Raw genomic sequence first — 24,103 nt, forward strand, 5'->3', positions numbered from 1 at the left:
GTGTATTTTTCACAAGTCCCCAACACTAGATGGCAGTGGTTCACTATGAATAATGGTGTCTGTAAAAACGTAGTGTTCGCAGACTGTCAGGAAAAGATCAATGGACAGTTTGATATATATATGTGTGTATATATATAATCATTAATCTGAGGAGTTTTTTTATTGGTATGTAAAATGATACATATAAAGGTCTATTTAAATGCACATTTTTCATCTAGTTTACTCAATAAATATTACTGCTGCTCTTGATACTGTTGAGCATAGCTGTAGATGTTTCACAGGCAGCGTTTGTAAGAAGCTACATAAATATCAACACATGTATCAATATCTTTCTTCTGTAAGCATTTAGCTATAGTTGATTATCCATGATTAAGTCACCAGCATTTATAAAGCACATTTAAAGTCAAAATGCTTTGATGTTTTAGTTTAAATGTGTTTGAAGTGATATAGTGTGGATTTACCTCTGTCATTTAAATGTTGATTAAAACTATGCAAAAAATGAGATGACATAACTGCACCTGCAGTATTATTAGTTATACACATTAAGCTGACCTAGAACTTAAGCTATGATCCTACAAAAATATACATTAAAAAGCCAAACAATAAAGGATTCCTTGGCTCTCCTATGAACACACTGTGCTTTTGTTTTCATGTTTATATGAGGGTTAAATCTCTGCACTTTTGTCTCTGATAAAACTGACTCAATCTTGCAATAAAAAGTAGTTTCAATAAAAGAAAAGTGTTGACAGCTTGTTCACAGTACACTTATCAATTAGTATTTATTAACATCTTTTTCCATCACAACATTTTTCTTAAATAACTACAGTACAGTGTACATACGTTCATTTCAATTGGAGCCACAAATATCAAAGATATTTACAGGTTTACATGTACAATATATACACATATGCACAGGAGGCATGTACACAAGGCTTCTGTGTGCCCCTGTGGGGTTAAAGCTCACACATTTGGCTACAGCCTCAGGGTCATGAAGGGACGTTCACAAACAAATCCATAAAAGACAAGACACAAAAGACCAAATAAAACGGGATGAGATTTACAGGATGTACAATTATTACAGGTTAAGTGAGTGACAATGAAACCATGTTGGCATGTACAGTATCCTCTACTAGGGATATAAACAAGGGGAGAGAGAGAAAAAAAAAGCTTCACATCGGCAACTCAGTTGTCAGAAACAACATGGCAAAGATGTAACAGTATGTATAACATATGACACTGCATGTACACGTTTCCATATCAATAGATATGAAAGATGTCAATCCTCATTCTTATGACAGGGATTGAGATGATCACAAAGCATCCTGGTTATTTCTTCAATAAACACACATATGTACAAAAGAAAATAAACATCCAGGAAACACCCAACTACAACAAGTTCACTTCTCCATCTTTCTTTTTTTTTTTTTTACCATTATGTGCTTCCCTTTTTTTAAATGCACATAGAGCAAAGACAGTAGCAACATGCATTAAAAGGCGTGTTAATGTTATAAAATTTGATTCCCACCCCATTTTCCTCACTTAGAAACTTCTGAGTTCAGTTGGAAAAACCTTACAGGCCTTAAATAGGTTTAAATACTGCATGAAGCGTGACTTTCTGGCACACATTAATTAAAAAAAAAAAAGAGTAAAAATCAAAACTAATAAATATTTAAATAATGTAATTACTAAATTAGAACCAGCTGTTGCCAGCATTTTAATCTGTATTAGGGAAATATAGCAATTAGAGAAGAGACGCTGTTCTTGTAGTAGCTGTCCTATAAATAATAGTATCGTAAATAATGCAAACGTTGGAGAAACATTGCAGTGATGAGTGCAAACTAGCTGCTTTTACTATTGTAGTGGTTTATATACTATGGCGAGGAACTAAATCGAGCCCTTCAGAGCATGTCTGTTACTGTTTGGCTACTAGTTCCAACATCACATTATTACGGCTTCGTCCTAAACAGACACGAAGCCAGTGTGGATGGGAATGAGATGGAGACAGATTGGCTGGCAGGTTTCTGTAAACTACTCGTAGAAACTGTAAAACTACAACACATTTAAACGTGTTCAAATCACACGCCAAGTCAATGACTCGAGAGCAAGTGGCTGACGCTCTGTCAGTTTGGATTTTAACCCCCAAAATGGGGCAGAAATTAAGGCGCTATCGCTGTTCAAGTTTCTCACAATTTTATATGTCAGAAGTATAACGTTGTACTCAAAAGCAGTGTTCACGGTCATTAATGTTCCATGTGGTATGTACAAGGATGGAAACTGCTCAGCTCCAGCGAGTAGCACCAATGGTCTGCTGACAAGCTCCCAACACATTTCATGGTTTTGTGCAATTTCAATTTCAATTGAGACCAATCTGTACAAAAAGGATTTTTCCACAGTACTCAAAAGTATAGTTATAAAAAAGTAAGGCTTTTGAGATCTGACTTTACAAAAGAAAAAAACAGTGACTGTCATGCCAGGGAAAATGCACAAGGTAGGATGGGTGTCTTTACAAAGACCTCAGCGTGGCCGAAACAACTACACTTTTGAGTCAATCAAGTTTAGTTGGTGGAGCAGCAGCAGTGTGACTGGACAAGGCAGTGTCTGTACGAGTCGACAGGCCCAGGTCCGTTGGTCCCGCCCAGTGCAAAATGCCAGTAGATCACCCGATTGGTCCGCGGGTCTTCTAAAGTGTGCTACACAGCGTTGGCCGCTTCTGTTGAGTCAGTTTCTGAATCCGACTCGTTTTCCCTGCGAGAACACAAGAGACTTCAGTTGGAGTTTTATCCTTCACAGATGCACACAGACACAAACGCTTTAGTCCTTCACAGCCTTACCTCTGTTCTTGTAGCAGTTTGCGGTTGCCTTGCCTCCTCTCCTCATCGATTGGATAGAAGTACAAAATACAGAGGCCAATTATGATGAGCGCGATGGGGGCGGCTGAAACCAGCACTTTCAGAGTTACGTCCACTTCCTCTGGCTGAGAGCAGCCTCGACTGATGTAGCCTGCAAAGCTACAAGGAAAAACAGAATTATCAAACAGAAAATAAACTTGGAGACTAATGTGCATGAAGTACTTGACATTTTAGAAATTGCAAAGCACTATGTAGAGATCTAACATTCATTATATTTTTAGTACAGAAGAGATGTTGATGTGAAGAAGAAAATAAAATCGCTGATCAAAAGGCACTCGTGCAGTCAGTCATGTGATGCACGCACACAGCACAGTCACACACACTTCAGCCTTACTGTATTAAATCTAATGGAAGTGAAAGGAATTCCTTGCTTTGATGTGGGATTTAGGTGCCGAGAGATTTGACTTAGCTTTAGGTAGACTTTAATATTTTGACTGAATCACTGTTTTGTTTTGTTTTTTTAATTTACAGTACATGTTGTGCGTATGTGAGTTCTTACTCTAAACTGAGAGTGGAAATTCCCAGGGAGACTCCAGATGCAAACTTGGTGAAGAAAACGTAGAAGGAATAGAAGAGAGCTTCGTGGCCGGTGGAGTCAGGGTTTTGCACTTGGAAATCGTCAACAACATCAGGCAGCATGGACCTGAAACAACAAAATGTTAGTTAGAATTAATCACATATGAAAAAAAGAAAAAAACAAGAAAACCAGATGGAGAGTCAGCAGGGGTCGTACCAGGGCAGCAAGAAGGCTGCAGCCACTCCAACTCCAGCAAAGAAGGAAACGATGTAGGTGACAATCAGGTTACTCTTCAGACACACCACCAGGATCATGAAGGGAACCACAGACTGGAGAGAACACATTTAGATGTCAACACATTGAAAGATTTACTTCCAGAAACAAGCCTCTTAATGATGCTACGGCAGTTTTCCAGAACTCCTAGACTAACATTTCATTCCTGCCAATGTTGCAGGCTTCATAAGATTTGGACAAGATTGCGAGCCTTACCAAGGTGCCAGTGTAAACTGCCGTCTTTTTCCCAAAGCGAGTCAGAAACCACTGCCAGAAGGGGATGGCCAGAGTAGCAGAGAGCTGAGAGGGGAAAAAACATTTCAAGTTTGGTTAACCAGCTGTTTTGCCAAAACTCTAATGAGTTCCTGTAAATTTCACAAAAGACCCTCTGTAACAGGTTAATGCAGCCTCTCTGTTACATAACAGGAAAGAAGCACAATATTAGAAACATTCTTAAAATGCTTCGGCCTGAGTTTGACAGGACATGAAAGTGGTGATGCACAAGAACTTTGACCTCTCTTATCTGCCAAACACAACAGTGACTATGGAAGACAATATGGCCTCTGCAGCTCTTCCCAAAACAAATTTGAGCTCAATGTAATGCAGAATTCCATAGAGGTAATGGTCTGACTCTGCAGGAGGGAGCAGAGGGAGTGCTCAGATCCATTGGGCCTCTGACCCCTGCATGTTTGGCTAAGGTGAAAATGACACAAAGCCATTGTGCAACAGTGTTTTTCCACATTTGCTTATGGATACAAGCGAAATACTAAACTGAAAGACAAACCGCCCACACATCACTTCCGTCTCCCTGCAGTCATCTGTGTTACAATCACATCGTTCTGTGGCTTTCACAGCTGTTTCATGTGGTGTCGTACCAGGAGTAAACATGCATCCTAATTCTATTTCCGTTCTATTTTCATGTGGAAGATTTCTTTTTTTTTTTTTTTTACATATATTATCTTGAAGCAGCACGTGCACTTGATATCAGTTCATTTTCAAAATCCAAAGTCCATGGCAGTTTCCTGCAGGCACCTCCCTCAGCCCCATGAGCCTTATCAGCCCCTTCCTTCGAAATCAAACATTATTATCATTTAATAGGTTTTATCTTCTAAACACACCTCGTAAAGCATGTTGTTCACAACTGAAATCACTGTTTTCCTGCTTAATGAAACTGAGCAGCACAACATGGCCAAACACTGCCCAGTTCTTGAAAATTAGCTAATTTGCTGCGCATCAAGGCTGGAGAACAATGTTCTGTACAGCATGCTTCCTGCAACGTGCCTCACAGCAGCAAAAAGGACACACAAGGTTCTTTTTGTTTGTCCCTTATTAATGAACTCCGCGCTGCTCTCATACAATGTTTCATTAGATTTGACCTTTGCTGTTTTGATCCAGCAACTGACAACCGGTCTGAGACACAGGTCCTTATATAAGACCTGTAATTTGATTTGTCTAACTTATCTTAGCTCTAATAAGATCTGAACAGCTCAGATTAGTCTGACATCGCACCATATTACTGAAGGTGAGAATCAGATCTCTTTCTGCTCATTATGGGAAAGTGCATGAGGGGCAGTTTCTCTCTCTCTCTCAAAAAAAAAAATCATTTCACTAAATAAATGTACTTCAAAAAAGGTCACTGCCTTGCCTCTATAATCCTTTCCATAAAGTAAAGGCTCAAAGCATGTAATCTTTTCAACCTCGCTAACCTGTACTTCGTCGGTCGGCACAGTTGTACTGTGTGAGAGCCGAGCACATCTATGGATTAATTGGCTTTAATACCTGTCAGGATCTGAGGGCCGAGGGATTCTTTGATTTTAAAGTTTTTTCTAGCTGATGTGAAAGGGAGGCTGTGACATGAAAGGAGAAGTGAATGTGGCTCCACTACTGTCTGTGGGAATGCGATGGCATTCAGGCAGACCAGTCAGAGTGGACACACATCATGGAAGGAGTCACCCAGGAGCCTTGCTTTATAACAGAGTACAGAGCGGCCTTGTAATTGAAGACAATTTATGTGTTCGCCTTGGGAGGGAAAGCCTTTGTCTGCACTCTGAAGTCGTAACTTGTTCCACACAAATGGGCGGCTTCATATGCCGAGGGAAATGTAGTCTTTGCTATGGGAACAGTGTCACCTATCTGTGTTTGTTTGGAATCACCACCTGTGGATGTGTGTGTGTGGGTGTGCTCACCATGATGACCAGCAGAATATTCTGGAAGTCGTTTCTGAAACCCAGCGTGGAGCTGCAGAACAGAGCAAAGTTTCCCTCCAGGAGCTGCAGGGTAAAACAAAGAGGCTCACTCAGTCATATTTACTGCCTAAACAAACAAACACAAACACTTTGGGCCAACTTTGGAGATGCCAAGTAAATTCTGGCGAGGAGCAGAAACCAGTGACAGACTCCCAACTTTAAACATAAAAAGAACCGGTTGAACTAAAGCCCTTTTCAGACATGGCATACACGACATTGCTGTCTTCATCACTCTGCTGTAGTGACAGCATTCTAATTAGCAGTACATCAAGGTCCAAGGAGCTACTTATAAACAAAAGATAAAACCTAAACTAATAGAAAGCTTTTCAACATGGAGACAGCATCGATCAGATCTAACAGCAGGTCACTTCTCTTCACTTCGGACAGGTGAGCTGTCACAGAGTCATAGTTTACCAGCTTGGATATAGCTCAACCTGAGGTCCACTGCCAAATAATTAAACAATAGCTCATACAGTCTGATCATTTTACTACAGTCTAATTATTTTTCCGTCATATCAAGTGTTGTATTGCGGAGATGTTTCCATCACACAGTCCCATCAGCAGCCTTAATATGACGCACATGTTCACATCACCAAATAAAGATAACCTTGCTAATAATAAAGTACCAACACCAATTATGTTGGCATATTTACTGCTTATCTGTGAATGGGACTGCATGCACCTTAGGCTGGTGCTGTGTCAGGTGATATGAACATGCTGCTAGTTTCGACCTAGTAACAGTTCCATTGCAACTTTCATGTAAGAGTGACCAGGGTGAAGCTGACATGTTCAGAGAGTGTCAGATGAAAAGAAAGGAGTTTGTCTGAAAGGGGCGTTTAGCAACCAAAAAGCAAACATGGAGCAAATAGAGTTAGCAAAAAATGACAAACATAGTGTACATAAACTAATCCAGACTACAGAATAAATAGTGTGTGTGTCTCTTATACGCACCATGAAAGCCAGTGAGGTAAAGAGGAAGACCATGACGAGTTTAGCGTATGGCCCATGCCCCATCACCAGCTTAATCCCTTGGAAGAAGGACATGGGCTCTGACCTGGGACGACAAGACTCTGGAAGGAAGAAAAATGAGAAGAATTAACTAAATTAGATCCACTTGAATACATCTCAGAATCTTTTGATGTCCCCTTCCCTGGGTTTTCAGTTTATTTTTCATGAGTAACTGCCTTTTAAGCTCATCCTTTACAGGATAAAAAGTGTCTTATTAGACCAATCACCAGTCACAAGGCTTCGAATTTAACCAAAGCCTGTGTGCTCTCACAGACTGTCAGCCCACAGTCAGACCATAGTACACAGCTGTAACTGTGCATCCCTATTGGACGAGAGTAGAAACACTACTAACAGCTCCGTCACATGATAGACATTTGTTTATCTGCGACCAATAAGGAAGCTGAAATAGGGTAACTTTTCAGGGTCTTATTTTTTTTTTTAGCTTTCACTGACTTGGGCTGTTTAAAAAAGCTTAAATTAGGTACTTAAGGGATGAGAGGATGGAGTCAGTTTGGCTGAAAGATAAAAGTCTCACCTTTTTGTTCTCTCACACCGCAGAATAAAACAATAGCACAGATGATGTAAACCAAGCAGATGACACCAGATGCAATCATGTAGGCCGCTCTCTGTGAGGGGGGGTAGAGAAAGGCAACAGTTAGCAAACACCATTTGTTTTTTAAAGTCCTACTTCCTCCCATCAGCTCTTGTTGTTTGAATAGTAATTCAAACATCTACAAGGAATGACAATTAGCTTTCACTTGTCAAACACAGGATTAATAAATGAACTTGTTTACCGTGTGCTCCAGGGAGATGACAGGTTCTGATTCATTGAGTCCAGACGAGGAGTTGCTCAGGTCTGCCAAGATGTCACCGGGTCCTGGGAGGCAGGGAGCGTTCGCCATGCCTACTATCTGACCCTGGATAGCTGTACCGAGCACAGTGCCCAAAACCTCCACCGTCATCCCTGGTGAGAAGACAGATCAGAGAAGTTTAGCAAAGAGGTGACATACCCAATGTCTGTCTGCTATAAGATTATTCTAGGAGATAAGTTTTTTTTTTTTTTTTTCCTGTGATACTTACTGTATGCAGTGGCAGAGTCTCTCTCCTTCTGCTCTGAGCTGATGAACATGGTGAGGGCAGAATATGGCACATGGAAGCACTGATGGTAAAGAAAATGAGCAACAAGGTGAGAAAAGTGTTCCAATTTTGGTCATGCAGACAAGTAAAGACAAAACAAATGATCAACATTTTGGTCAATTTAATTGGGCTCTTTCACCGAGGTAGTGGTGAGGATTGTCCTCCCATTTCTTTACAGTAAATATGAGGCCATCATTAACGGCTGGTCAGCGTAGCTTAGCAGAAAGACAGGAAAAAGGGAAATGGCAAGTCTTGTTCTGTCTAGAGGCAACAGTCCATTTACCACCATCCCTAAAACTCACTAATTGACACTCTCTTCTGTGTATTTTGTGCAAAAAAGCTGTTGCCAGTAAACCAGCAGGAACATGAGGCAGTTACTGTCCACTGTCAAGAAAGAATCTATCAAATGACCCTGAGAAGGACAAAAATGTTCTTTTCACACATCAGTTTCTGTGTGGATTACACAAAAAGATATTACTACTGTCTGATTTATTAGTGAGCTTTAAAAGTGTAAAAGGTTCTTTGCATGTATGACTAAAATCCACTAAGGTAGTGCAAATAGTAGGACCATAGTACTACTTTGCCATGACCCTGCGTTGCATGTGTGGAACAAGGGAGTGTTCATTTGGAGTGTTCTTGTGCAATACTCACAGTTTGAAGAGACTGGAAGAGGCAGTAGAAGAAGAGGTACCAGATGACTTTGCCATTCTCAAAAGGAGGGACGTACCATATGAGGAAATAAGAAAGCACAGCCAGAGGGGTTGAAAGCAGGATCCTACAGATGGACAGGATGGACAAGAGGGGGCAAGAGAGGGGGAGAGGAATGAGGAGAGAGGACAACAACATCAGTGGACGAAAACGTGATCTATTCAGGCGTGAAATCTCTCTCACTCTGTAAACAATTACCAGTCTTCACAACTATAGGGGCCCCTCATTACATAACACTGTGTGTGTTTTTTTAAACTGTCTTTCTATCCGCCATGACAACTGCTCCTCAGCTGTGTTTCACTTTGACTGTCTGACAATGATTGTCATTATTAGGGCACCGAGTTCTTGGTGTTCCCACACATGATACAAGTTGCACTTCAAGTATGTTCAGATCCGAGTGTTATGGACGGATATACCTCTGGGGAATGTTGCCAGACAACAGCACACTTGCTTAATTTTAAAGATGACTAATTCACCCCAATGATGCACAATCAGGTGACTGTCTAACATCCTGCAAATTCACATCATGAGGAAAAAATTCTAAAACTTCCTTTAGTCACTGCCTTTCCTCTGGAAACCTACTTCCTGTGGTGAGATCAACTCTCTCCAATCAGATGCAAGAATGTGAGTGCAGCCACACTTCTGCCGTGCTGGATAAAAAAAATTTGGCTTGTGGAAGCGGAAACAGCTCAGAGCATCCTGCTTTGTCGATCTATGCCGTACAGGAAACGTTCGAGCCTTATCTTCCAGGATATGAAGTCATGCACACATCACAATGAGAAGCAAAAGCATGCAATTGTTGTATATAAGCACAATAACGCAACGTCTGTCCAAGGCACAAACTAATATCCAATCAAACTGCTCAGCTTCGCTTATGACTCATTGCCAATCAACTTAAACAGATTTCTCGTAAAATACTGACGTACTTCACAGAGAGAGAGCTGTCAGGAGGAGCAGCATTTAGGCTGCTCTCTCACGCATGTGATGTCATTAACTGTACACTTGTGTGAAGTCACAGTGGGAGTGGTGGGCAAGTTAAAGCACATGTTTTATCTGACGATGACAGTACACTTAGGAGTGCATTTACTTATTGACAATCTCCTCTGTGCTACATGAGACCAACACATCTCACACATCAATAAATGCCTTTTATTTATTTACATATCTCACAACATAGATGGATCAATAATGAGAAGAAAAAGCACAACAAGTGAATCTCTACACATTACCTTGCTTTGTTTGTTTTTTTGTTTTTTTTAAACAGGCTTCCTGAGAAGTCCCATCTTTTCAGTGTTTGGAGGCTAAACTAAGACTTGCAGTGACACAGCAGGCCATATAAGTACTGACCTGAACTTCCCTCCTGGAATTAAATTTAAATCTCCTCTGAAATAGCTGTGCTGACTAAGGAGGGCTGATTTTATCTGTGCAAGTTAACTTAGCAGGTGTCAGCTTTTAGTCTGACATCTATTAACTGTGAAAACGTGTTCTATGAGCCGAGAGCGATATGTAAAGTCTTTTTTCTTGTTTTGGCAGACATTGTTGGGCTGGGCGGGTGAACACACAGCTGTTAATAAAAGAAGAAACTGGCAACACATTTTGATTCTTAGGCCTTGACTTCATGGTTTCATGCACTGACCAAAAAAAGACCTCAGTAAAATTAAAAACTAAACTGTGCTCTACATGAAACTCTTTAAAATCACTAAATCAAATACCACCCCAATGTTCTAAATTCATTTCAGACAAGACAAGTGTTCGGTATCTGTTTTATATTTTTAGGAAGTAATAGAAAATCCAATGTCTGTCACTTGTGGCTCTGCGGTATGGAGCCAGTGATACATGAACTGCAGTAACCTCCTGGATTCCTCAGCCACTCTTTAAAAATCTCACAGGGCCCTGCACAGCTGAGAGCTGACACGCCATTGGCTAAGACAGGTGGTGTGTTGTGGGATAGACCAATGAGAAGCTAGCATGCATGCAGTCACCCTCCCCCCACTACCTAAACACAGAGCTTTTAAGATGGAACGCTGCGCCCGCCTTTGTCCAGCTTCCTCCCAGCCCTCATGTGCAGCACTCATCTGCTTGCATCTTTACGTCTGAACTGACCGTAATGTGACTGAACATGCCAACCATTCCTGTCCTCCTCCTCCTACAGCCCCAGCGTACATCCCATCTCCGACGACAAATGGAGGAGATATATCTCACTTAGCACAAGCAGCCTCCTGCATGACCCACTTTTGAAATTCAGACATCAGCATCTCGATGTGGGCTGCAAATTACAATAATGAGCTGCAGACTATTTCTCTTCAGTATATTAGTCCAATTGTTGCAATTCAATGTGATTTTATGTACAAGTGTATCAAAAGTATGAATGAAATGATAACTTTTTGGGTAGAAATCATAAGTCTATAACATACTGATGTTCAGTGACTACAAGTGTAGAATTGGTCCTTTGTTGTAAAACCAGTTACTTCTCTGCAACTGCAGCACGATTTTACAACCAGAGAGGTATATTTTCAGCATTCTCAGGAATTGCTTAACATTTTCTGAACAGGAGATATCCTTTGTGTTCTAAATTAATTATGCAGGTGTTCTTGTGGTATGAACACCCAATGGAACATTCACATGGGAAACTGAGGGGAAGACCACACAGGACCTTTATCTCCCATTTGTGTCCTGTTGTACCCATGAGATTATGTTTTCAATCAAACAGGCAAGTGAGTAAATGTGCTGGTGGAGCACTGAGCCCTGCACCTCCCTGTGCTGCTCATTATAAAGATGCCTCAGTGGGGTGAGGCATCTACCTCAAATGTTATTCCCTTTCTCTTTGACACCCTTTTACGCCACTGGCCCATTTCCATTCTAAATCATGCTATTAGGCACTGAATGTACTAACAGGACAGTAGCTTTAAAACCTCGTCTGTGCTGACAGCAGCCTGGCAACCACTTCTATAACTAGCGGCTCCACTGACACCTTACACCGCAAGTTGCTCACGTAACAGTATGAATTCTAACCCCTCAGACATGGGTCAAGATGGTCTGCACTTTTTGACAATGCAGGAAAGACAGTTTAAAAGTCATACAATATTCATGCTCAAATGGTGAAATAAACCCATGCAGGACGCTCAGAGATGGAATAACGTAGGGGATATAGAAAAAGAAAAAGGGTCGGTAACCTTTCTATAAAAAAGGCCTGAAGCATCACAGGCCTCCCACTCCCTCAGCCTGGCCGTCACACATAGACAAAGATTCAAGCTAATAGCATAGAGAGATTCAAGTATCTGAACAGAAAGTTCTCCTGAAAAATGCTTTGTGTGCTGCCTGTATGAGGAAGCCTTGGAAGCAGGCAGGTGTTGTATTTGTCAATGCCATGTGAAAGGCCTTGCTGTGGGATATGTGCAAGAATAATACCTGCAGGGACTTCCTTTATTTGTGTTTTGGCTTTAGGTGTTCAATCTGAATATATCTAATCGAAGCATTTTTCAGTAGATTATTCCATGTCCTGTATGCATAGCAGCAGTTAAGAGTGGGTGTGTGTGTGTGAGAGAGAGAGTGGGGAGTATGAGTGGACGCACACGCATGTGTGAGCAATGAGGAAGTGGTACAATGGTGATTGCATCAGCATGACCCCTAGTAACCTCTCCTGGGAAGATGCTGGCTTTTCCAATGCAGTCAGAGCACTTAGCCCCGCCTCCAAACACTGACACAAGTACAGCATGATGTTGGAAATCTTCCACTCTGAGCTCTGACTCACTGAGGGCAACGGAACCCCCCATTAAGTGATTTAATTACTTAACTGGGCTTTATCAACAAAGTCAAGTCAAAGATGTGACAATTACAGCTAGGGGTGGAGATAATTACCCAGATTTGTCAAAAAAAAAAAAAAAAAACACAACAAAAGCTCTAAAGTGCTGATCTAGCTGCTAAATATATCAGGTCAAACTGTATCATACAGACTGTAGCTCACTGAATGAGGCTGGGAATGAAACATACCAGGGCAGCATGCGTCCAAAACGTGTCCATGGGCTCCGGGAGACCAGGAAGCCCACTGTGGGGTCCGTTACGGCGTCCCAAGCTCGGCCAACAAACAAGATGATGGAGGCATAGAAGGGATCCAACTGTGAAAGTGAAGACATAAAAAATTGGATATTCTGTGCAGTACAAATACACATCTGTAAATATAGTTATTGTACACGTATACCAGTACAACATCCACACTAGACGTTGCATGTCAGCTGACAGTGTTCGTACCCTGTGGTTGTATAGTTAAACAGTAGCAGTGAAGCCCTAAAACTTGACATTTTATTGTTTAGTTCCCGGCTTTTTAAAAGTCAGCAGTCAAAGGGCAACCCTTAACAAGGATGAAGCCAAGCAGTGAAGGAGCCACTTGGCAGCTCAGTCCGTCTGCTGTTCATCTGTGCGGAGCAGACAAGCTTGACTGGACGCCAGGCACGATGAATGCCCGACTCCTGACTGTACAATCTGCGCCATGCTGTGTCAACCAATGGACTCTTAATCAACAATGTTAGAAGTCGAACAAAGCTAAGCCCTGGGAAGCCTACGACTTACATGCTATCGCAGCTTTAACCATCAGATTAGTGTCAGAGCTCATTAAAGCGAGCTCCTCCTTATCGTACTACCATCGTCCCTCCACCCAAACATTTTTCAGAGCAAGCCCCTGTAAGCCTTTGGATACAGCAGAGCGTCATCAGAAAGTCAATAATGGAAACAAGAGAGAAACTTTTTCCACCACTTCATTTTCCCACCACACTCATCCCCCTTTGTTAGTAAACTTTGATATCCACCATGTCCTGTATGTTCCCTTATGACGTGTGCTTTGAGGTACAGCTCCTTGACCTCAAGCCTGTAAATATAACCTCACATTTCACAAATTTTTTTAGGGCAGGACAGGACAGAGAACAGGCAAGGGCATTTGAGGATGTACACCATGTTCCCATTGGCAATAAAGGGGTCATTTAAAGACGGAATGGTGGCTTTATTCAGCTGTGTGTTATGAAAGGGACACTAAATGTCTGGACAGGTGTGTGCATTACTCACCTGAGCTACATCCAGAAGATAGATCTGCAGAAAGAAGCCCAAGGCACATCCTGTCATCTGGTAGGGCGCTCCACCGATAGCATAGCAAATCTTGTTGCAGATTGACAACCTGTTCCTGCTCTCATGCTGGAAAAATACAACAAAGACACACTGTTAGTAAAGGGAAATGATCCACTGCAAAATGAATACATTAATTTTAAAACTAAACAGGAAATCAGGATAAAAACAAAATTGTACAGAAATGTAGACAAAGTACCATCCATGAGATCTGTTTATCTATTACAAAGATAACACCTGACAAATAACGGCAGATTACAAATTCAACAGCAACAAACTTCTGGAGAAAGTGCCCATAAGTATTTGCAGCTGTCTGTAAACTTCCTTCGGCTTTGGCAGCGCTCGGCCCTTGTAATTATAGGAGGGGTCAATTCTCCAGAGTCTACAACTGCAGCTTAATCCTAACAGGGTGACTGCAATACAGCAAGTTACGGTTTGATTCCCTCAACCTACAAACAGGTTACTTTCTCAATTCATTGTCCGAACAATTAAACCTTCAATAGTCTGATTTAAAAACACATTTTATTTTTCAGTGCCTCTTGAGGAATGTGGCCTAAATTCTTAATCACCAGAGTGAGAGTCGTAAGAGCCCAAGAGTTCAGCTGACAAAAAGCTAACCATGGTGCAGTGTATTTGGCAAGAGTCAGGAACAGCCACTGGGAAACAAGAACCCCTTGGTTCTCTAACAAGCGCTCATTCTATCCTATTTTCTCCACTGTAGATGTAATAATTTCCTCAACAGACAGACTCTAAACAGCTCTTCTAATAGCAACACAAATCTGTGTCGATTAGTGCCAGGGCATGACAACATCATGGTGTCACTCACACCAAAAGCCAGGGTGACAGCACCTTGGCAGCAGACTGAGCTGGCTTAATACCCACAGGGATGGCTGCCAGTGTGATCAGCGTTTTGACCGCTGTTGCCCAAAGAGAGGTGGAAACACACCCTCCTCCTAACCAATCAAAGAGTTACATTTGGTCCTGCCTTGCCTCCAAGAATTTCTCAAGTACTAGTGCTGAATAAGGAAAGAGCAACTGTACATAACGTCAAAGCATAAAACGGGAGTGAAGAAGCTTCATCATCAAGATTAAAATCTGGAACTGCAGGCACATTTCAGTGTTCCTTGTCACTGATATGCACAGGGATAAAATGGCCTCATCTTAGATCAGACTATAGTCCAAAACTTTTCTGTGATTTTCCTTGTTGATGCACCCAACTCAATCTTTGTTTAGGTGACAAAACACTCTCTGACTGGAGTGAAAAACCAGCACCATCAAAACATAGGAGTAATTATGGACACAATGGGTGGCATTACAGCAGTTGCACCTTGTGTTTGAGGTCATGTCTCCATGGATGTGAATGCCAGGTCTCAAAGACCAAACTTGACCCTGCCATGTGATGAACATGTCCCCTTAGGTCCAGCTCTTTTTCCACGTTATGCAATTCCAGTTATACCTGTATGCATAAGCCTACATGCATTTCTGCCGCTCCTAGTCTTAAAAATACACTGCGCTGACATTTGCATGTAACACAGGAATGTGTCAGTGTGACAGTGACTTAATGTCACCCTCCTCGCACAGCTTTCAAGCAATGCATTTATAGTACTTTGCTTTGAATTATGCATGCCAACTGCACGAAAGGATAAGGAATGTGTTGGAAAAGTGTGTAGGCAAAGAAATAGAGTCAGTAAAGAGGTACTGCTTTGTTTTGTAAACATGAATAGCATGAATGGTGCTTCAAAGGCTACAACACCTGCTATCTGTGCTACCAGCAATGACATGTTACTACTGTAAACTGATAAGGTGCTCAGGTCAGGGGCATCTCCTGGAACTGGTGGGTGTTTTTGATACACAATGGTGGTAAAGATGGTTCAAGTTCACGTTTGCACCGCTGTGAATTATTTCAAAAGGCCAAGGCAGGAATGTGAAAGGCTCGTTCTGGACGGGATTTTAGGAAACGTTCTCCTGCCTGCAGCCTCTGTGCCTGACACGTCGCCTTGGTGGGTGCTCCCTGTTGCATTCACGGGTATCGGAAAAATAGAAATTAGCCCTAGAAATGCAGTCTAAATCTCAAATTTAACACGGATTTCCTGTGGTAACAGAGGTAACGTAAGGGGATAAAGAACATAGGAATAACTGAGAAATAATAATTACATGCTGTTCCATTACAACCCACGACTGAATTTACAAGCTGATGCAAATGTCTTCCTCTTCCCTTTGCAATGCAAATCATTGTGGCCTTATTTCTGAAGCAGAAACAGACACAGTTACCACAAATTCTACACTTGCTTCGTTCGGATTTTTCTTACGAAATTCATAACTGCACAGGCGAATAATATTGAAGTCCCTCTGTCTGGGGTGGAGTTCAGAGGAGTCAGTGAATGCAGCATTGTGAACACACCTATCTATCAGGCGACAGAATCCCATATAAACTGATAGGAAGGCTGCAGGCTGAGATATGTCACGTTGGTATTAGTCGACATCACCCTACATCGCTTTTTAAAAAAATGGAGACTCACGTTTTCAACCCGGCTGCACATTGTCCATGGATTCAATTCCACCTTTGATTCGAAACACTGTTATGCAAATGAGGCAACTCCAGCGGCTAATTACAGCAGCTAGCTTAACGTCTAAATAAGACGAACGTGGCTATGATTAAAAGGCAGCTGTTAAGACACATAAGTGGCATTTTCGTGGTTTAAATTTAGCTTTGTGTGGCTGAGGGAGGGGGGATGAGGGGACAGAAAACCCCTGAATATTACAGCCTTCGAACAAAAACTATTTAAAAGTTGCTCATTTAACGGTCAGCCGTGGTTCTTTAGCTAAACAGTTCTTTAGCTAAACAATTTGAAAATTGTCGTGGTGTGAGAGGCAGGGTGCTCTGGAAGAAAAAGCAGCAGTGATTTTCTGAATTAAATTATTGATATTTGATGGGTTTATTTTTTTTTATCGACTATTTAAATCATTTAAAATTATTCTGAGATAACAGTTAACGTGTCGCTAATATCACACTGAGTGACGCGCGCCTAAGTTAGCTAACGTCCGTGAGTCACCGGTTTAAAACGCCGGTGAGCTCCTCCATTCATTCAGCTCATACTCCCGGATAAACCTGCTTCTTTCTCCTCCTGGTGAGAACATTCAAACCCAGAAACCAAATTTAAAAAAAAAAAATCGACTTAATGAATGGACTCACCTTCTTAGCGAGCTTGATGCCGTCCGATTTATTCAATAAACTGGCGTTGGAGTATTGTTCACCTCCTTCTCCCTTTGCCATCGCAGAGGAGCTTTTTTTTTTTCTTCCTTGGTTGAACTTGGCACCAAAAAAAATATTATATTAGCAATAAATCTCAAACAAGTCTTCTCGATACGGTTTGAAGCAACACGTCCTGTGGTATCTTCGTCGTTTGGAACACTGAGGAGGCAGCGGGGGTGGATGTAGTAATTTTTTTGGAGCCGCCCGCCCCCTTTCCATTCACCCCATGTCTTGACCCCGCCCCTCCGCCGGGTCAGCCGGGCTCACGCTCCGTCATGGACAGATAAGACGTCCGGCGATGGTTCTGAGCAGCAGTTACTCAGAAATTCACTGTGAGCCTTATCAAAGCGTGTTTGCGCTCAGTGTAGGAAGCAGGACTTTATTCCAGCCTCATTTACTAAATAAACACTCTTCCTTATGCCAGCTTGGACTTCCTTTCAGGACACTGAATCCATCACTTCTGTTTTTTGTTTTTTTTTTTTGGTTTGTTTGTTTTGGGTTGGGAGGTTTCTTCTGGGAGTATCCAAGTCAAAATGAAACCTTGGGGGGTATTTTTTATATACTGGTTCCAGCTTCTTTCTGTATTAGAGCTCCACAAGCAGTAAATAAACAAATAAGTAAATGAAGTTACATATAGCGAATTATACACTATTTTATACCATATCCAATTTTAATTGCTGTATTAATCAAAAAATAGAACTCATTTAGTTTGCATACATTCAGTGTTAGGAGGATTTTATCTTAAGCTACAGACTGTTTAACTAGTTACAACAAACAAATTCTAATATACTGTAATTTGCTGTATTTTTCTCATATTCTTTAGGTGATAACCTGTAATTTTTCATTATAGGCCTGTCATTTAAAGGTGGTTATTATTTTGTGAATGGTATATATATGCATATAGTAAATGCACAATATAAAAACTTCTGGCCAATATTAAGATTTCTGATAACCGATAGTTAAGATGTCGATATTCAATCTTTGTTAACACCAAAAAATGATTGTAAGTTAGCACTGTGAGGACGTGAAAACTATTCAAAAGAAGCCCATACCAAATTAGACCACATAGTCTTCTTTATTACGTAACAAAAGTAAAACATATTTAAACATATTTTAACATATTTAACGTTCAAGTCCAGGACCGTTTAAGTAAAAACAGCTGCAGCAATATCAAATGTTGAGATGAAGGCGCGAATGTTAGACAATCATCGTTTTGTCACATCGGCTAGATTTGTTCAACGGACCGATATCGATACAACAACAAAAAAAACACTAATATCAGCCGATACCAATGTGTTCACTGATATATCTTGTATCTCTATACATTTTTCTTCTTCTTCATTAAATTACAATAATTACCAAGTATAACTGATAACAGTTGTAAGCCATGTTTGAGGCACATACAGTTACATTTTTTTTGGAATTTTTCTACATGCTGTTTTATAGCACAGTTTTTAACATATTTTTTATGCCACTCTTGTTGCCAGACTCTCAGCATTTTTTTCTTCAATATGTCTGTCTTTTAAAAAAAATTTTTTTTTTTGCTGGCACGCTGCAAGATTTTCACAGTTTTTTAAAAAATGGATATCGCTTTCATTTTGCATTCATTTCTGTATTTCACTTAGGTTATTTGTGGGGGTTCTTAAATCATCCTAGTTTCAACAAATATATTTTAAAAATTGCCTTAAAGGGCTTCCCCTCGATTTGTGGTTTTGACCTGATAATTCATATGTACCATCAAACAAAATCACACATTCTACATATAAAAGCAAAATATCACGTAGTTTTAAAATGTATTTACAGAAGACAGCAATACCTAACATGAGTGTAATTATATTTCTGGCATTGCAGTGGCTTATATAACATAAACAGGAGCTACAAAGACGAAGACATAATACAGAAGTTTAAGTTATAGAATAATCCACTTAAAATCTAAGCTACGGCTTGCTAAAATATACTTTGAAAATACGCACAGCCATTAAGAATATAGTGCACAGCTTTTACACCTTTGCAGCAGTGTGATGTGGAGTGTAGCTTAAATTCAGGTGATCTCCGCCCCATGAACAAACACTTCTTTTGCAGCCGTTGTGTATTTTGGCAAATGCGCGTGTTTGCAACTGTGCTATCTCTGATCGGTCATACTCTATTGCAACCTTCACAAGTCCTGCGTATTGGTATCAGCTCAGAGTGACCACCTTCCTCTGTACTGACCATCAGTGAGGACAGGTCAAAGCCACCGTTTTTTGCTTCTTTCAACATGGATACGCATATAGCCTGACTGCTAAATGGAAGCACACACAACATTCCTCATGGGTGGTAGAAGAAAAAAAAAGAAAAAGCAACGTCTTTTCTTATGTGGCTGACTGGAGATTGCCTGCTCACTGCCTGAGGGTTTCTCAAGTTCTCTGACTCAGGCCTTTATTTGCAAAGCGATTCCTGCTCTGGCAGTATATGTTCCGAGTTTAGCTGAGCACACATTCCAGGAAGCCTACAGCACACATATGCAGTATACATACGCTGCCACTGGCTTGAATACTTATCTGTGTCTCTGGTAGGAGCCTCTGGATTACTGGAGATGTATAGACATTTGCAATATTTGCTTTTGCCATTACACAAACACCATCTTTCCTCACGCACGCACATTTTAACACACCTCACACAGGTATGAAATCTGCCGCCTCAACGAGCTCAAACATATATCTACAATGCAGCTTTATCTCCTACCCCCACACCTATGTGTTTACTCACACACCTCTAATAGGCGCTCTCTCAACTGCATTGTTCAACTTCTGATAGTTGAACCCTGACCTTGCCAACTGTGCAGTCAAGTTTAGGCCATTTGCACACGTGGTGTGAATCTGTAATAGTACAGACAAATCAATGTCAGTCAACATGCTGCAGATTAGATAAGGCCTGAAGTTGTGTTGGTAAATTCAGTCAGCCCACTGTCTGGTGCTGCCTCTGAGAACATCATAAATACATACCAAAAAAAAAGAGAAAAACTAAGTATAGTGCAGGATAAATGTTCATGTTTTTGAAGGGGTTTTCCTTCTGCCCTCTGCAACACACACAAACACATTTTGTTGGTGTTTGAAAATGTCACACATCACGCCACATTCTGGCAGTTGTCTGCTGCCCTTTGAGCTCATTTCAGTGTTATTAAAAGATTTGTTGCAATCATCCTGAAGTGAAGAGTTACAGTTTATTGCGTTGTGTTGTACGCATGTTGAAATATGACAGTTTGGCGATAATAATATCACCTGTCGATAAAGGGAAGATCTAAGACATTTCGATGCTTATATGGTGACACTGATGGACAAAAAAATCATATAAGACACAAGAGGGAAGCATAAATCAGACTCAAAACTTAGTGAGTTTGAATTCTTACTATTAGAAGTGAAACAGTGAATGCATTAGCAATAAAGTCACATCCTTGCCCAATTCTATACCCTCTGGCATTTATCAGGTACAGCCTGATATGACCAGTAGCTTATGGAAGCTAATGTTTGCTTTCAGATAAGATTAATACTGCTATGGAACAGACATTAGCCAGACAGTTCGTAGAATTTTTTTCTTTTTTGTCCTCTACTTATGCAACTATGGTAATATGTTTTGTATTTGCCATCATGCTGTAATCTTCTACCTAATTTCAAGCAGCTCTTTTGTTTTAAGCACATGCATCACCACGTGCAAAAGCTGATGTCAGCTCTTTGAGCGTCTCTACAGGGACACTCATCTCACTGCTTTCTTTTGCTCAAAAATGCTTTTTCCAATGCAGCTTGAAACCCAAAGGGACTTGTCCTCACTGATTAGAAATCAAACTCTAGTGCATTTGATTGCAGCAAGACAAAGACCGCACTCTGTACGTTGCATCCAGAGAGACCTAACCCTAATCCACCGAGGCACTTTCCCATGGATCACCTTACCTGTCCCATTTCTTTTTAGCATGGCTACTGACAAAGCACACAGAGTGGGTAAATGAGCATCCCCAAAGGAACTACTGTAACACTGGGTGTGACCGTGAAGAGACATTTCAAGTGTTATATGGATACCTTAGATTTTGTTCGTGGTGGTTTGTCGGTAGCAATAGGAAAATGAGTACAAGTAGAGACACAGCCACACTGGAAAAGCTAGATCCAGGCATGGGCACAAGCATAAGTGGTTTGGCACCAGTTTGCATGTGTGTACTTCCTCCACTTATTCAGTGACAGTTATGTTGTTAAAGTCGCGCTACTTGTTGATTGACATCACCGTGGGATTTGTGATGACTCTTTATGTTTACAAGTGGATATATTTATTATGTGTGTAAATGTGCAACGTGTGTGCGATCAGGGCCGCATGACTGCATGTGCTTGTTGCCAAACACAGCGTCCGCGAGAGCCTGTGAGTGCAATGCAATGCGGCGAATGCAGAAGGTTGTCCAGTAGGTTGAACTTTCTGTGCGTCAACCGAGCAGCAGGGTATACATAGCTACAGGTGGGATGGAAAGTCAGGAGGGAGGGAAATGCACACACAACAAGACACAAAGACTGGAGAACCGTGTGAGGGGAGTGTTTGGGGAAGGGGGAGTTGTCATGTGAGTTGTGTTCAGGAGTTCAGCGTTTTCCCATGAAGCAGATTTCAAAGAAGACCGATCAAGTGGGCAGCAGTCATTCCCTTTCTGGGTCACTTTGAAGCAAACAAGTTTGAAGCAGATGTCATTAAAAAAAAAAAAAACTCTGTCAGACATAATTGGGTTTTTTGAGGACATTTTATTTTAAAAAAAATAAAGTTGCAGTGTGAGAGTTCAATTTCTAAGAGTTTTCCCTTTTAACAAGTGTCCACAAATACAGTGACTCTACCTCTGAGCTATGGATTGTGACTTGGTTTCTGTGGACATGCAGGAGCTTAAAGTGACAGTTCTGACTTAACATGGTTATGATCACAGTTAATCCTCCAGGACATACAGAAGATCTTGCCAATTCAAATGCACAAGACTCGTCTTTAATTATGCACTCAGCCTGTTGTGACTTGCATCAAAAGCTACTTTCCTTGTCTTGTCCCCACCCTTACATTCCTCCATGTGTGGGTTTATTCTTGGTGCAACACTACTTGCAGTTTATTCTATTAGTGCATTGTATTGGAGCAAACTGATGCAGGAATTTTCCAAGACATTTGAACTTGAATACAGATGTCCAGTCCCTCCTTCATGTGCATTGCACGCAGCTGCATAAATATAGGTAACATTTCTGTATGTAGTGTCTACTGATGAAGGGTGGAGTTTTTCAATGCTTTATGTTCTCACATGGGCTGCAAGGTGGCTTGGTGGTTAGCACTGTTGCCTCGCAGCAAGAAGGTCGCCAGTTTGCATCCTGGTGAGGATACCCAGGAGCTGGAGTTTGCATGTTCTTCCCGTGCAGCGTGGGTTCTCTCCGGGTTCTCCGGCTTCCTCCCACACAGTCCAAGAACATATTGAGGTTAATTAGTGATTCTAAATTGTCTGTAGGTGTGAATGTGAGTGTGCTTGGTTGTCTGTCTCTAAGTGTCGCCCTGTGATAGACTTGCGACCTGTTCAGGGTGTCTCCTGCCTTCACCCAAAGTCAGCTGGGATAGACTCCAGCCCCCGCGACCCTTGTGAGGATTAAGCGGTGTATAGATAATGGATGGATTTTCTCACATTATTCTTTTTATTGCTGAGTAAGCACCTACAAAACATTTTCTGTATAGGTCAAAGCTTAAATCCATCCTTCCATTATCTGTACACCGCTTAATCCTCACTAGGGTCGTGGGGGGGCTGGAGCCTATCCCAGTTGACTTAGGGCGAAGGCAGGAGACACCCTGGACAGGTAAAGTCAGTTTAATTTAGAGCTATTGAGATACCGATCAGCCACAACATTAAGGCCACAGATAGCTCAAGCGAAAGGCATTGCTGATTTTGTTACAATGCGATGTTATGCAGGGAAACCTTGAGTGTTGGCGTTCATGTGGATGTTACAAATGTTACAGACCAATCCCTGCCTCTCATGGCAACAGCATCAAACCACAAAAACTGTCCAGGGACAGTTTGAGCAACATGACAAATAGCCCAGTCTCCAAACACCTCAGATCCCAATCCAACTGAGTATTTGTGGGATGCACCAGAACAAGCCCGTTCCATAGAGACCCCAACTTACTACCTACAGGGCCCAAAGGATCTGCTGCCAGTGTCCAGGTACCACACACAAGAGGACACCTGCAGGAGCCTGTGTCCATGGCCCAATGAGTCAGAGGTGCTTTGGCATCACGAGGGACTTACATAATACCAGGCCGGTGGTTTTAATGCCATGGTAATACTTGAATTTGCACAAAATGAAAGCTTCATGTAGTCATTATCAGTTTGTAAGTCGTATCCACCCTTAAAAAAACACCTAGATGCCTGGTTTTTATTAAACTGGTAAATGCGTGACCAGCAGTCACATCCTGACTCATCACTGCACAGCTTACTTAGCCAGTTTAATCTGCTTGGAGTACTTCTAGTATGACAGTGCACTCATCTTCAGGGTGTGAGTGGTCATCAATTGGTATAAGTATAAAAGCCACATCCCTAATGCACCTCAGAACATGATTGGGCCTGCCAACCAGGCTCTTTTCTGGAAGGATTGCTCCCTCCATGGCCAATGGCTGCGTGTCACCGCAAAGGGTATGGTGGAAATGGATGGACTGGAAATTGTAACTGCATATATCCTTATAGATTATATAACAGAAGAATAAACAGAGATTGTCTCCATATGAGCAAGGGGCTGATTGGCATCTACAATATATGAGCTTTAAGTGGAAAACAGAGTAGAGGAAACTTTATTGTCTCATGAGGGAAACTTTTCTTGGGCACAGTGCTATGCTCTATTGGTTATAGGCATGAAAGAAACATCATAAAAACACAAGGTGACACATAACTGTACAAAAAATACACATAAAACAAGAA

The 24,103-nt window shown here is 41.4% G+C and overlaps 1 protein-coding gene across 1 annotated transcript; it reads right to left on the reverse strand.

Annotated features, from left to right (window-relative positions):
• Window positions 1-753: 753 nt before the first annotated feature.
• Window positions 754-17,318, reverse strand: mfsd2ab (MFSD2 lysolipid transporter A, lysophospholipid b). Its single transcript, XM_008287619.1, has 14 exons — window positions 17,104-17,318; window positions 13,854-13,979; window positions 12,789-12,913; window positions 8,742-8,865; window positions 8,034-8,112; window positions 7,748-7,917; window positions 7,489-7,579; window positions 6,897-7,015; window positions 5,886-5,969; window positions 3,916-3,999; window positions 3,643-3,755; window positions 3,409-3,552; window positions 2,832-3,008; window positions 754-2,745 (listed from the first exon to the last, which is right to left on the reverse strand). The coding sequence occupies exons 1-14, from the start codon at window positions 17,182-17,184 to the stop codon at window positions 2,691-2,693; spliced, it is 1,572 nt and encodes a 523-aa protein (XP_008285841.1). The 5' UTR covers window positions 17,185-17,318; the 3' UTR covers window positions 754-2,690.
• Window positions 17,319-24,103: the final 6,785 nt, after the last annotated feature.

This window comes from Stegastes partitus, unplaced genomic scaffold, assembly GCF_000690725.1.
Source record: "Stegastes partitus isolate 25-593 unplaced genomic scaffold, Stegastes_partitus-1.0.2 Scaffold509, whole genome shotgun sequence".
Taxonomy (NCBI): Eukaryota; Metazoa; Chordata; class Actinopteri; family Pomacentridae; genus Stegastes; species Stegastes partitus.

Coding starts and splice junctions, on each gene's coding strand:
- mfsd2ab (XM_008287619.1), bottom strand. CDS start 17,184: ATGGCAAAGGGAGAAGGAGGTGAACAATACTCCAACGCCAGTTTATTG. Junction 13,980..17,103: donor GCATCAAGCTCGCTAAGAAG/GTGAGTCCATTC, acceptor GTATTTTTCCAG/CATGAGAGCAGGAACAGGTT. Junction 3,756..3,915: donor CAGTTTACACTGGCACCTTG/GTAAGGCTCGCA, acceptor TGTTCTCTCCAG/TCTGTGGTTCCCTTCATGAT.